The sequence below is a fragment of the Archocentrus centrarchus genome, chromosome 8, assembly GCF_007364275.1.
Source record: "Archocentrus centrarchus isolate MPI-CPG fArcCen1 chromosome 8, fArcCen1, whole genome shotgun sequence".
NCBI classification, from domain to species: domain Eukaryota; kingdom Metazoa; phylum Chordata; class Actinopteri; order Cichliformes; family Cichlidae; genus Archocentrus; species Archocentrus centrarchus.
In genome coordinates, this window is record NC_044353.1 from 29,698,164 (window position 1) to 29,712,296 (window position 14,133).

Here is a 14,133-nt window from a genome sequence, read left to right on the forward strand (position 1 = left end):
ACTTTTCATTGCTGGTACCTGATTCGATCACAGCATCCTAAAAACTCTGGGCAGGGGTGTGTTCAGAGTGGGGCGTGGGGCAGCACTGCCTCCCCGAAATATGACTGAATTAATTAACTTTGGATTAAAGACACAAATACAATTTAAATGTACATCTACTTAATTTAAATATGTCCATGTTATGCCACTTTCTACTTTACTATATGTTGTACTTTGTGCATTTATTTTAAAGTTTTAGCTGTGTTTTGTTTCAGAAAATTTTAAACTATAAATCTACTTACAGTGGGGGGAAAATTATTTGATCTCCTGCTGAATTTGTAAGTTTGTTCACTTACAAAGAAATGAACTGTCTCTCATTTTCATGGTAGTTTAATTTTAATGACGAGAGACAGGATATCAACCAAAACTCCAGAAATAACACAGAAAAGTTATGAACTGATTTGCAAGTCACTGAGTGAAATAAGTATTTGATCCCCAAGCAAAACATGACTTGTTGGAAAAACCCTTGTTGCCAAGTACAGCAGTAAGATGTTTCTTGTAGTCGGTCACCAGGTTTGCACACATCTCGGGGGGAGATTTTAGCCGACTGTTCTTCACAGAAACTCTTTAAATCCTTTAAGTTTCTTGGCTGGCACTTGGCAACTCGAGGCTTCAGTTCCCTCCACAGATTTTTGATAGGATTGAGGTCTGGGGACCGGCTAGGCCACTCCATGACCTTTATGTGCTTCTTCTTTAGCCACTCCTTTATTGCCTTGGAGGTATGTTTCAGGTCACTGTCATGCTGGCAGACCCATCCATGACTCATCTTCAAGTCTATTTAATGCTAAAACATTTGTTCTGTCACTTAAGTCAGATTGTGACTCTACTGCTTCACCGCTTCGTGAAACAGTTATTCAGTACTGAACAATTTTTAAGCTTGTGCGCGGCATCATTTTTCATGTATTACATCTGTTTCAGGTTCCAGGGCTGCACCCAAAATTTTCAACACCAGTTTTCTATGTTGTATATAGTTCTGATCAAATATTACAATTTCCTGTGGGTCCCTTTTTCCTTCCCGTTCCTGGAAACACCTCTGACTCTGGGCAGGTCCGGTAACCTATTTGTGTGGATGCCAGTGCATCAGCATGCTGGCTGTGATTACCTGTTGTGAGGCGACCATCTGGCCCTCAGCTTCCCAGCTGGGTACCACTGTCAGGAGACGGATTGTCTTTACCACACCACCTGGACCTTGCAGACATAGATAGCTAAGGCACCAGCTATATTTCTGATTCATATTTCATTATGTAATTCTCTGACCAAACAAGAAACATAATGGGAGAAAAAAAAAAAAAAGGAAAAAAGAAAGCACTGTCTGGTTTTCCAAAGGCACACAGAAAGCAGGCCTTCTGTAATTGCTTGGCAACTGCTGGCATTGTGTGTGTTGAGGTTCAAAGCAGTGAGACACACGGTATATCCCTCTGAGCGGCAGAAAGCATCAGAGTTGCAAAGTAAAGGGATGCCTACGCAGGCACATTCACACACATACACACACAAACATTCATCATCCATTCTGTCAGTTTAATTTGGCCATGATGCTCATTCAAAATAATAAAAAACTCTGTGGGGGAGCTAATGTTTGCATCCAGGGGGTAGCCTCGGGCATAAACCCTCCCTCAGATGAACTTTCTTTAGGTCGCCTGAAGCATTCTTGCTTACTGACGCCCAAATGGAAAAGCTGCTTGAGCCCACAGCTTGTTGCCCTCCTTAGAATTTGGGTTAAATTGATGTGGAGCATTGTTTCTGTGGGAGGGTTTGAGCTTGATTAGCTCTGAAGAGCTTTGCTGAATGCTGTGCTAAGCTGACTGACTGGCTGGCATTACCACAGGGAAGGGGATGCTATTGTTGGACCCACAGAAGCAGCATGCCGATGTGTTACAACTACAGGTCTGCCTCTGGTGTGTTGTGCTGATCTGACAGCAGTTAATGTGCCGATAGCTGCTGTGGTAATTATGTTCTTGTTTCCAGCACTGAGGTTGCAAAGGGAACGAGAAAGTCTTTTTATAGAACAATGAAGTTATGAAAGCATGAAATGCACAAAAATGCAACAACTAGGTTAAGCATGTCAGGTCTAAAAAGCACAGTTTGCATTTTATGGTTTTGTGGTGACGCTGTATTTCTCAGTATCATGGATATTGTCTCTGGAGCTCTTTCCATATGCAACTTAGTCACTCTAAATTTGTGCATACTACAGATCAGCGGTCTAAAGCTGCCTGACACAAAATAAAAGGAACTTTAGGTTACAATATGTAGCCTGCTCTCTGATAAAGACCATCTACTGTACTTCAGATATTTGCTGACATCTGCTGGAGATCTGGTTAAGAAGCACTTGGATATCGCCGGCATTCTTCCTCAGAGCCCTGTTTGAAACATAAAAGGAGAAAATACTCAGTCTATTTTTCCTTTTCGTGGCACAGTTTACTCTAAAACATACAGATCATTTTCTGAGGCCAATCTGTCCTCCACTATGGAAAATATCATATGATGCACTCGTACATTTATAACCTTTCACAGTTCGATTTCTGTCTCTTCAGTGCTGAGATTTGTATTCAGATTTGTATTCAGCAAATTGACACGTGATTCCTCCAAGGGAGTTCTTTCAGTCCATCTGAATGTTCCTGTCACTGCAGTCTGTAATAGTCAGCTGTGTAATAGTCATTCTTTCAGAGTCTGGATTTTTAAAGTTCTGTGTCGATTCTCAGTTTTACCCTTGAGGAAAGCCCTCTGGCTGCCTCAGCATGGTCGTTAGATAGATTTAAAGAAAGATAACAGGAGCCCCTCTTTATCACTTATACCACTGGCAAAGCGCTGAGAAGCAAAAATGAGGTTTAGAAGTCTGAGCCAAGATGATATTCACTGATGACCCTGCACCTCCATGCTTCATTATGTGGGCCAATATATATTGAGGCCATTTCATTTTCAGTAATTGCTTGCAAGCAGCCAGATAGCAGACACGTCTGGGTCTGCTCTGGGCTGCTTTGGGCACTTACACATCAGTTATGGCAATGGCAAATGTTTATGGGCCAGACGCAGTCTAAAAGTCATGAACTGGGTTACACAAAGTTAAGTGTGGGCTGGATGTGGCCCAAACACATATTTATATCTTAGGAAGGGACATAAATGGAAAAGTATCAGCACTATGTGAAGAATTGAAGCTTAGACTGTTAATTAATTTAGCAGTTAAGGAAACACATAGACAGGCCATGTTCTTAAATGTACTTGATTATGAGGATGTTATTTACATAGAGGCTCAGACTGCTGGGAGACTTCCCATAATGGTAAATGGACTAGTTCTTATATAGCTCTTTTCTACTCTGTCTGAGCACTCAAAGCACTTATACAACATGTTTACATTTACCCCATTCACACAAGCACTTCCATGATTAACTAAGCTAAGTGCTTAGTTACGTTACATCTAACATTCACAACATTTGCGTCAGAGAGCAATTTGGGGTTCAGTATCTTGCCCAAGGATTCTTTGGCATGCAGCCAGGAACTGAACCGCTGACCTTCCGATCAGTAGGTGACCTGTTCTACCTCTTGAGCTACAGCCACCCCCTGCATTTCTCACCAACACCCTCTTTGCACTCCCCATACGTTCATATGCTACTACTGCATTAAAACGTTTTGTCATCTGTCCCCATAGTTTGTGTTTTTTTCTTATCCATATAAGCTTCCTTTCTTCTCTCTCTTTCACCTCACCCCCTAATCAGTCACAGCAGATGGCTGCCCCTCTCTAAACCTGGTTCTGCTTGTAACTCACTTCCTGTTACAAGCAAGTTCTTCCTTCCTGCTGTCACCAAGCGATTGCTCATAGGGGATCATGTGAATGTTGGGATTCTCTCACTTTAATATTGCAGAAGCTTGAATTTCATTTGTGGTCTCAGTGGGCATTTTCTGTTGCAAGGTATACACTTGGAATAGCACTTGCATTTGGTTTTGGAACAAAGTAGATCTCTGCTATTTGGGACCATGCAGAATATCTTCAACTTGTGGCACTTGGCCACAGATTTATTACAGTTTTGTATTTTCTAATTAGCTTTTATTTTGTTTTGAATTTGTGTTTTCAATTCAGTTTAGTTTCAGGTTAGTTAATTTGCTTGCTTTGTTTTCAATGAATGAAACACATTCATTAAAGCCTCTTGATGCTTCTGCACTTACAAGGCAAAGGCAAACTAAACCAAACCTTTAGGAGCAGTGCTCCTAAAGTTAAGATAAGATACTCAGATTAAATTCTTCTCAACTGAGCTGGAAAGCTGCGTTGGCCACCGTCAGGCAACAGCAGTGTAAATTTCCACTGATTTCTTTCTGTCAAATTTATATTATTTTTATATCTAAATATATGTATACATTTATATATAAATATATAAAATATATGTATAAATTATTTCTCGAATTTTTTTTTAATTGGTTTGGTGCTTTCTTCTCTCCCATTATGACGCTAATTTGGTGATACAATACGAAGAACAAACACGGTGCTTGCACACTAAGGAACGAGAGGCAGGCCTGGAGCTGAGGATGGCGCTGTCCTGTCTTCTTGGCTCAAAGGAAAAAAAAAACAGACAAAGAAGACGTTGTGGGCGTGTCGTGTCGTCACTTCCGTCAAAAATACAACAAACGGTTATGCTAGCTGTATTTTGCTGTGACTTATAAATAAATAAAGTTGATTTCTACAGTTATATTTAGGTCCAACGGATTCAGCCGTTCGTCGGACAGTCGCAGACCATCAGGTCGGTCCATATCACTTGACAGCTTGATAAAGGCTTGTTAATTAAGGCTATTTGAACTATATTAGCTTAAATCATTCACTGGCGTTTGCTATGCTAGCTAAGCTAAATGGAAGGCTCTGCGCAGTTCAGCTGTTGTTGGCTTTTGCTTCGTTAGCATCCGTTTTCCGACCCCTTGACACTGTAATCGACAGCAATACTAATTATGGATGAATTCTTTGGCGATCAGCTATGGCTTAGCTCTTACCTCTAACAGTGAGACACACAACGCAATAAACAGCAGGTACTTTAACAACTTGTGCGGTTTTATTAAGACGTTTCCCCAGTGTGTCACATTGAAGAAGAACACAAATACTGGGCTTTCCGTTGAGAGAGAGAGAATAGAAGTCTGTTAGAGCTTCACAAAGGTGTCTGCTCAAAATCAAAGTCACATAACTTCATCTTACTGATCCTAATAAACTGTAAGATAATCAAGTCACATTTAACTGAATGAAATGGTGGCAGGATGCCTGGGCTGGATGAGATTCGCCCTGAGTTCCTGAAGGCTGTCTTGGTTGACATGCTTCTGCAACATCTCGTAGAGATCTGGGGCAGTGTCACTGTATTGGCAGGTGGTGTGCTCCAACTATTGGGGGATCACACTTCTCAGGCCCCGCGGTGAGGTCTATGCCGTGGTACTAGAAATGAGGGGCCATCCATTAGTCGAACCTCTGATTCAAGAGGAACAATGCGGTTTTTGTACTGGTCACGGAACGCTGGACCAGCTCTTCATCCTCTTGAGGATATTTGAGTGTGCATGGGAGTCTGCACATCCAGTCTACATGTGTTTTGTGGACTTGGAGAAGGCATTCAACCGCGCCCTCGGTATATGTGTTATGCCCCATACAAAAGTAAGTCATTAACTCTGTTTCAAAGGGAAAGCCCCATTATTAACATTGCAGTCCCAAACCATACTGTTGTATTAGGTGGCTTTTGCATTAAACCTTAAATTTAACAATTCAGCAAACTACAAACATTTTTCTTGCTTATACACATTTAAAACATGGTTAAAAGATGTCTGCAACACTGTTAAGGTCTGCAATCAGGAACTTTTAATATACAGCTAAACTCTTGTGATAAAAAAGCTCTCTGGGATAATATACAGCGTTGAAATCATTTTAGTTCAAAAGTTGGAAGGAGACGATGTTATGAGTGTTTTATTAAAACTATTTTGTACACATTCTAAAACAGTTCAGTGATTTCAATGGGGGTGCTGTGGGAGTATGGGCTGTCCCTGTACAACTGCAGCGAGAGCTTGGTCCGTATTGCCGGCAATAAATTGGACTCGTTTCCTGTGGGTGTTGGACTTCGTTAAGGCTGCCCTTTGTCACAGAATTCTTTTCATAATTTTTATGGAAAGAATTTCTAGGCGTAGCCAAGTGGTGGAAGGCTTCCACCTTGGTGGCCTCAGAATCTCATCTCTGATGTGGTTCTGTTGGCTTCATCAGGTGGTGGCCTCCAGCTAGCAGTGGAACGGTTTGCAGCCGAGTGTGAATTGGCTGGCATGAGAATTTGCACCTCTAAGTCTGAGGCCATGGTCCTAAGCCTAAGGGTAAATGGACTAGCTCTTATATAGCGCTTTTCTACTCAATCAGAGCACTCAAAGCGTTTACACAACACGTTTTACATCTACCCATGCACTCACATTCATACAAGCACTTCCATGTTTCTACTAAGCTAAGTGCTTTTAATTAACTAACATTCACACACATTCATACTCCGACAGGATGGTTGGAGAGCAACTTGGGGTTAAGTATCTTGCCCAAGGATACATTGGCATGTAGCCTGGAGTAGCCAGGAATCGAACCGCTGACCTTCCGATCAGTAGGTGACCTGCTCTACCTACTGAGCTACAGCCACCCCAAGGGTGAAGGGTCCACTTTGACTCAGGGTCAAGCTTCCTCTGAAGGGTGGCTGGCCTCTCTCTTAGAGAGGGGTGAGGACTGCAGCCATTTGGGAGGGGAGCCGCTGCTCCTCCACATCGAAAAGAGCCAGTTGAGCGGGTTCAGGCATCTGACTAGGATGCCTCCTGGGTGCCTCTTGGGTGAAGTGTTTCTGGCATGTCCTATTGGGAGGAGGCCACGGGGCAGACCCAGGAAACACGGGAGAGATTATATCTCTCAGCTGGCCTGGGAACGCCTTGAGGTCCCCCCGGATGAGCTGGATGAGGTGGCTGGGGAGAGGGAAGTTTTGGTTTATTTGCTTAGGCTGCTGCCGCTGCAACCCAGCCCTGGATAAGTACAAGAAGATGGATGGATGGATGAATGGATGGAATACTGAAACCGTAAAATTATTAAACATCACATGAAAGCTAATTTTAACAAATGTTTGAGTGTTTCACTGTGAAGGTAAGATGCTTACAGTCATGTAGACATCCCAGTCAACAAACAGATGTACCAAACTCTTCTCATACTTGTGTTGAAAAATTTAAACAGTTTATCAAAATAAAACCTTGGCAGTTTTTTTAGCCAAGAAATTTTTTTCACGTCAAATTTTTGTTTTTTATTTTTCATTACCTATGATAACCACCTTCTTTGTGTCTAGATCTATGGTGGCCGGCTCGGCACTCATGGAGCCATCCAGTAAACCTGGGCCTAACCAGGTGGCTGATGTGGTGTTTGTCATCGAAGGGACAGCAAACCTTGGACCATACTTTGAATCTCTAAGAAAAAATTACATACTTCCAGCTATTGAGTTAGTACCTGAAGATACTCACTGTTTTGTAACTTATTAAAGTAATGTAACTGTGAATTAATTTTATTTAATTCACCACAGGTATTTTAACGGAGGACCTCCAGCAGAAACAGATTTTGGTGGGGATGTGAGTGTTACTCTATTTCATGTTTCCTACCTTGTTAACCACATATACAACTTGTGTGTGTGTGTGTGTGTGTGTGTGTGTGTGTGTGTGTGTGTGTGTGTGTGTGTGTGAGAGGGGGGGGGGTGTCAGTGTTTTGCTGAAATTCTGAAATGCCTTTGTGAGGTTTGCTGATAAACTGTCTTTGTTTGTTCTAGTATGGAGGGACTCAGTATGGTCTTGTGGTGTTCAACACAGTGGACTGCGCTCCAGAGTCATATGTCCAATGTCACGCACCAACCAGCTCAGCCTTTGAATTTGTGTCTTGGATTGACAGCATACAGTAACTTGTTGAAAATTATATCACTCATGCAGTGTTTTAATATGGCCCTTTACTTGATAGATAGATAATCACATTTTTGTACACAGGTTTATGGGAGGTGGAGCGGAAAGCTGCAGTCTGATTGCAGAGGGACTTTCTGTGGCCTTGCAGCTCTTCGATGACTTTAAGAAGATGAGGGAGCAAATGTAAGGCACTATTTGTGTTTTGTTGCTTAACAAAACTAAACTAGAGGTAAAACGTTTTCAACCAAGGTGCCTTAGTAAAAGGTAATGAGATGCCAGTTTTGGAACAACATGAAACACTCTGGCATTGTTAAAAAGGAAATATTATTCTCTTTTCAGCTTCATATTTGTATTCTTGGGCTCTACTAGAGCTCTACTATCCATCCATCCTCTTCCGCTCATCCTGTTCAGGGTCGTGGGGGGCTGGAGCCTGTCATAGGGCGAGAGGCAGGGTACACCCTGTACAGGTCGCCAGCCTGTAGCAGGCCTAACACAAAGAGACAGACAGTCATTCACACTCACCCCTATGGGCAGTTTAGAATCACCAGTTAACCTAAGCCCAGTACCTGCATTTCTTTGGACTGTGGGAGGAAACCGGGGTACCTGGAGAAAACCCACACAAACATGGGGAGAACATGCAAACAAAGGTGGATTCAAACCCAGACCGTCTAGCTGTGAGGCAACAGTGCTAACACCTTGGTGCTACCCCAAAGTAATTGGTGGAGCTCCTCAGTTCATCTTCTGTTTGACACAAGACATTTTATCTTCCTCCCATCTCTTTAAGCCAGTTTTCTCGTGATTGGCCACGACTCTTTAGCAACACCTTAAAACAGCACATGGGTGGGGCATATATGCTCACTGCCAGATCGCTGTGCCTATGATTAATATACTACTCAAAAAAGTAAAGGAACAGTTTGAAAACACATCAAATCTCAATGACAAAAAAAAAAATCATGCTGGATATCTATACTGACATTGACTGGGTAATGTGTTAGGAATGAAAGGATGCTACATCATTTGATGTAAATGAAAATTCTCAACTTATTGAGGGCTGAATTCAAAGACACCCCAAAAATCAAAGTGAAAAAATGATATGTCAGGCTAGTTCATTTTGCCAAAATTAATTTAGTTACTTTGGATAGCCCCCACGTGCTTGTATGCATGACTGACAGTGTCGGGGCATGCTCCTAATGAGATGACAGATGGTGTCCTGGGTGATCTCCTCCCAGGTCTGGACCAGGGCATCACTGAGCTCCTGGAGAGTCTAAGGTGCAACCTGGTGGATTCATACAGAAACGTAATGTCCCCAAGGTGTTCTATTGGATTTAGGTCAGCCGAGCATGGGGGCCAGTCAGTGGTATCAGTTCCTTCATACTCTCGCCACATGAGGCCTGGCATTGTTGTGCACCAGGATTTCATCCCATTACCTGATGGCAGTCAGGATGCTATTGCCTAGCCTGTAGGGGTCTGTGTGTCCCTCCATGGACATGCCTTCCCAGACCATCCCTGACCCACCACCAAACCGGTCATCCTGAAAAATGTTAACAAGCAGCATTACGTTCTCCACGGTTTCTCCAGCCCCTTTCACATCTGTCACATGTGCTCAGGGTGAACCTGCTCTCCTCTGTTAAAAGCACAGGGCACCAGTGGTGGACCTGCCAATTCTGGTATTTTGTGGCAAATGCCATTTGGGTTCCACAGTGCCGGGCAGTGAGTACTGGAGGACACCAGGCCCTCAGGCCACCCTCATGAAGTCTCTTTCTGATTGTTTGGTCAGAGACATTCACATCAGTGGCTGCTGGAGGTCATTTTATAGGATGTATATTACAGATATGTGCTCTTATTGACATGCTGAGACAAAAATAGAAGAAACTGAATTTGAGCATTTAGTTTGAAGAGTTTTTTGGCTGACCTCATTTTCAAAACTTTGGCCATGTTATACATGATCATCCACCATTTTAATGGTAAAGGAAAAGTACAACAGGTGCCCTTTAAGAGGCAAAACCATGAATGAGTGTTACATTTCCCTTAATAACCAAAAGAAGAACTGGGTCTTCATATTAGAGTCAGCTTAAAAAAATCTTCTAAAATCGCTCATGAAATTCAAGTTAAGAAAAATACAACAAGGCTTTAACGGCCAGTTTTCTTCATTGAGTACGCTTAGTAGTGATGAAAATCTCAACTCTTATCTCTCCCTCTCCGTGTGCAACTGCAGAGGTCAGACCCATAAGGTGTGTGTGCTGCTGTGTAATTCCCCTCCATACCTGCTCCCTGCTGTGGAGAGTGTCAGCTACACTGGTTGCACAGCAGACAGCCTGGTCAAAATCATCAGAGATGTAAGTAAACAGATTTTTCTCATCACCTGATACTTGCAGGACAGACTATTTCGTGTGCCTTTTTGCGTGAAGTTTGGTTTTACTGTGTTAGATATAATCATTGTATTAAACTGTATTGTATTATTATATATTTGTTTTTTAGAGAGGAATTCACTTCTCTGTTGTGGCTCCGCGGAAACTTCCCCCTCTAAGGGCTTTGTTTGAACGAGCGTCACCAGTAGGGGGGGCAGTTGAACCTCTTCCTGACTACAGTCAGGATCCGTTCCACATGGTCCTAGTCAGAGGCATCTCGCTTCCTGGTGAGAAACCTAAGTAGACTTTGCCCACTTGTAGCTCATATTTTCTGTTTTTGATTGATTGATATATTTTTTAAAATTTTATTCCAAAGGCATGTTGTGGAAAATAAGTCTCAGTAGACTGAGTTTTCAAGTTTAGCAGTCTCTTTTATACACACAAAGACATTGGGAAGGCAGAAGAAGAAGACAGACAGCTTGCACAGAGAGACGGAACAGCTTTATACTTGTTATGACAACTTCCACCTATCCTTGAAAAATTCTGGGATTACTTGATCCCAGAATTAGTACTGAAAGAAAACACCCCATGACTATCCCCAGATCTCTCCAACCCTCACAAATATGAAAATACAACAGATAATTACGCATGAAACATATGGAGTTAAATAGAGGTTTTGGGAACAAAGGAGAGGGAAAAAAAGTTTAAGATTTTTTAAGGGTATAGTAGCAAATAGTAACAAGCCAGCATGATGACCAGTATGTCCAGACCGCTGAGTCTTTTAAAATTTTTGCTAGACTTCAAGAGTGTTTTTTGTTGTGTGATCGACGTGTGTGCTTCCAGGTTATATTAGCTAAAATGAATGCTAATTAATAATTTACCTATGACTTTTTTTTCTTACTCTTGGACATAAAACAGTTGTTAAAATGATCAACCATTAATTTTAGAGCTTAACATTTTATGGACAAAGTTATCGACTAGCTGATTAAAAAGGCTAAACAGTTTTTCTTTGAAGTTGGTGAAAACAAACTGGAGATGAAAGAAAAATTACTTCCATTTGTGCGGTGCCTCCTTATGAATGCAGCGGAAGTTCCTCTGCATGAGCTGGAGTGTAAATGATTATAACAGGTTAGCTATAACAAATGTATTAATACATAAGGACATACAGTCTGTGTAAAGGAGAAGCTACTTTTGACTGAATTCTTAAATTAGAGATTGTATATGGTTATGGTCAAAAGTACTCCAAGTGAACAATATCCTGACATATTTAGTCATTTTTGCTTGGAAATGTAATTTTTTTACTCTGTGAGAGCAGGCCAGTACTCATCTGACACAGAGAGAGTGATTTTATAATAACCCTGCTGTATCGTGTTTATCCACATCAACAATGGACTGAATATAAAAGTTGAATCTAGCTCTAGTGACATCACCAAATGATTTGGACTCTTCATTTTACACTTTGGCTGCTGCCAGCTTGGTGGTTTTTTTTGTTTTGTTTTGTTTTTTTTGTTTTGTTTTTTTTGGGGGGGGTCTTATTTGGACAAGAGGATGGAGTGCTAAGTTGTCAGCTTTGGTTTTGGGCGTTTTTGCGGTGACATTTTTTCAGGCTTGGCTGCTGCTTAATAGGCGAGTAGATGAGTGTGCAGTCCTGTCAAAAAAGTATTTGACCGCCTTTTGATTCATTTATTTATTTTTTTGGAATATTTATCACACCTAGATATTTCAGATCGCCAAACACATATTAATATTAAACAAAGATAACCTGAGTAAATACAAAATGCAGTACATTAAGGGAAAAAAAGTTTCCCCCCTCCCCCTTTGTTTGATATTAAAATTTGTTTGCTCATCTGAAATATATATGTGACAAATATGCAAAAAAAAAAAACAAAAAAAAAAACGCAGAAATCAGGACTGGGGAAATACTTCTTCACAGCTCTGTATCTTTGTAGATCCCCATTTGTGATACCTGCATTTTTGTAAGATTTTTATTTTAGATTTGAATCTTTTTTTTTTTTTTTCAATTTGCAGTTGAGGAATTTCAAAAGACTTAGCTACTGTTCAAGGTTACTCCCACACTTCTCTGTGAGTAGGAGTGTAAATACATATCATGCTTCTGTCTTACAATTTAGCATGTCTCAATTAAAATACCTTTAAAAAAAAGAAGAAAAGTTAGGTTTACCCGTATACTGTATATAAAAGATGGGTGTAGTTTCCAGGTCTGAGAAGTGCCTTAAAACCTACGGTATTTCTAATAGCTAGGAGGGGGTGAGTTCTGTGTTTGTTAAATTAAAGTGTATAGGACCTCAATGAACAATTTTCTGATGAGTTTATGGGGCTCTGTCGCTAGTTTCAGGTCTTACTGAATACAATATGAAATTTATTTTTTAAATTATGGTCCCTGTTAGAGTCAGAGTGGACAGAAGTGTATGCTTTACTTTGTGGTCAACAAATGCTATCCTCTGCAAATGCCAAGGTGAAAATGAAAAAGATGTTTTCAGCTTTTCAACAAGACTTCACTAACCAGTGGGCGATGTCACAGTGGCTATGTCCTCCTTTTATATACAGACTATGAGCTTATCTTACTGTCTTTCTCCAGTTTCCTCAGGTGGAGGACCCGGGCCGCACAAACCTGTCCTTCCTCCTCAGGTGCCGACTGGTAGTCAGTCTGTTGTTGGAACTCCACAGCCACCTCCACCCATTAACACAACCCCTCCTTATCAGGTAATGGGCAAGCAGCCATATAGAGTAAAGCTGGCTGGAGACTAATTCCTGCTGCCTGCTTTTGGCTCGGTTTCAGACAGTGGTGCTTATGTTTCTTCCTTTAAAACGTTTTACCCAGCATTGTCTTCCTTTAATCTGCCTGCTGACAGAATCCGCCCCCCTTGATTGCCGCTCAGGTGGCAGCACAGATGGCCGTGGAGGCAGCCAACAACCAGAAGAATCCCTGTGAGTTACCAGAGGGCTCTGTGGGTCTTTGTGAACAATTTATGCTAGCCAAGCTTTTAGTTGCAGTGTGTCTGTGTTTACATACACCATGTGTGATCATGCCTTGGTGTTTAACCCTACAGCATATTCAAAGATGATATTACTGTTCAGTTTTTTGCATTTTTATGTCCTTCCTTCAGTCCCAGGAATGGTTAACTCAGGCCCTCCATTCACCAATCACCCTGTAGTGAAGCCCCATCAGCCGAGCTTATCAACAGTTAATACGGGAAATACGCCAATCCAGTCAGTTCCTCCCAATCAGCAGCAGCCAGTTCCACCCCCAGGACCACCAGCACCCAGCCAGCAGACACAACCACTCCCTCAGCAGCCGCAGCACCCAGCAAATCAGACCACGCCACCATCAGCGCCTCCTGCTATGGCAAGTTATATTACTGTACACCACTTTTGGACACCCTTTCCACCCTTCTAGATCTCTCTAGGAGGACAGAACTGCAGTAATTTGCAGACAAATCAATAAATGGAATATTTTGACAGTTGGGGAAATGTTCTTATTTCTTTTGTTGCTAGGAGTTAGATTAGAAGATCAATACCTTGGTAATATGTTCCTGGAAAATCTAAAGCTGCAGAGATGAAGCTGGGAGCTTAGCCAGAGACTTAAAACTCCTTTTGTCATTGCTGGCTTGTTGTCCTGTTAGTTGCACGTTGCAAAACAATGAATTCAAATTCATGCAGTGGAGCTTTTGCACACCTGAGTCATATTCATGCCTTTATTTTTCTATTCTGCTTATACACATTGTTCAATCTCAGACAAAGTAAAACAGTTGCATTAATGCTGAAGATCTCTGCAGTCCTAGGCATACAGAGGTTCTTTTTCAGCAGTCATCACTCCTGTGTT

General features: G+C 41.7%; 1 protein-coding gene across 2 annotated transcripts in view; it reads left to right on the forward strand.

The window, feature by feature from the left end:
- Window positions 1–4,608: 4,608 nt before the first annotated feature.
- med25 (mediator complex subunit 25) overlaps window positions 4,609–14,133 on the forward strand; it is a 31,197-nt gene continuing 21,672 nt past the window's right edge. For both annotated transcript variants that reach the window (XM_030735661.1, XM_030735662.1), the window contains exons 1-10: window positions 4,609–4,766; window positions 7,347–7,496; window positions 7,578–7,623; window positions 7,818–7,942; window positions 8,029–8,127; window positions 10,160–10,280; window positions 10,423–10,579; window positions 12,889–13,013; window positions 13,163–13,238; window positions 13,418–13,656. In XM_030735661.1, the coding sequence (XP_030591521.1) occupies window positions 7,351–7,496; window positions 7,578–7,623; window positions 7,818–7,942; window positions 8,029–8,127; window positions 10,160–10,280; window positions 10,423–10,579; window positions 12,889–13,013; window positions 13,163–13,238; window positions 13,418–13,656 (1,134 nt within the window). In that variant the 5' untranslated portion in view covers window positions 4,609–4,766; window positions 7,347–7,350. The remainder of the gene's footprint in view (window positions 4,767–7,346; window positions 7,497–7,577; window positions 7,624–7,817; window positions 7,943–8,028; window positions 8,128–10,159; window positions 10,281–10,422; window positions 10,580–12,888; window positions 13,014–13,162; window positions 13,239–13,417; window positions 13,657–14,133) is intronic.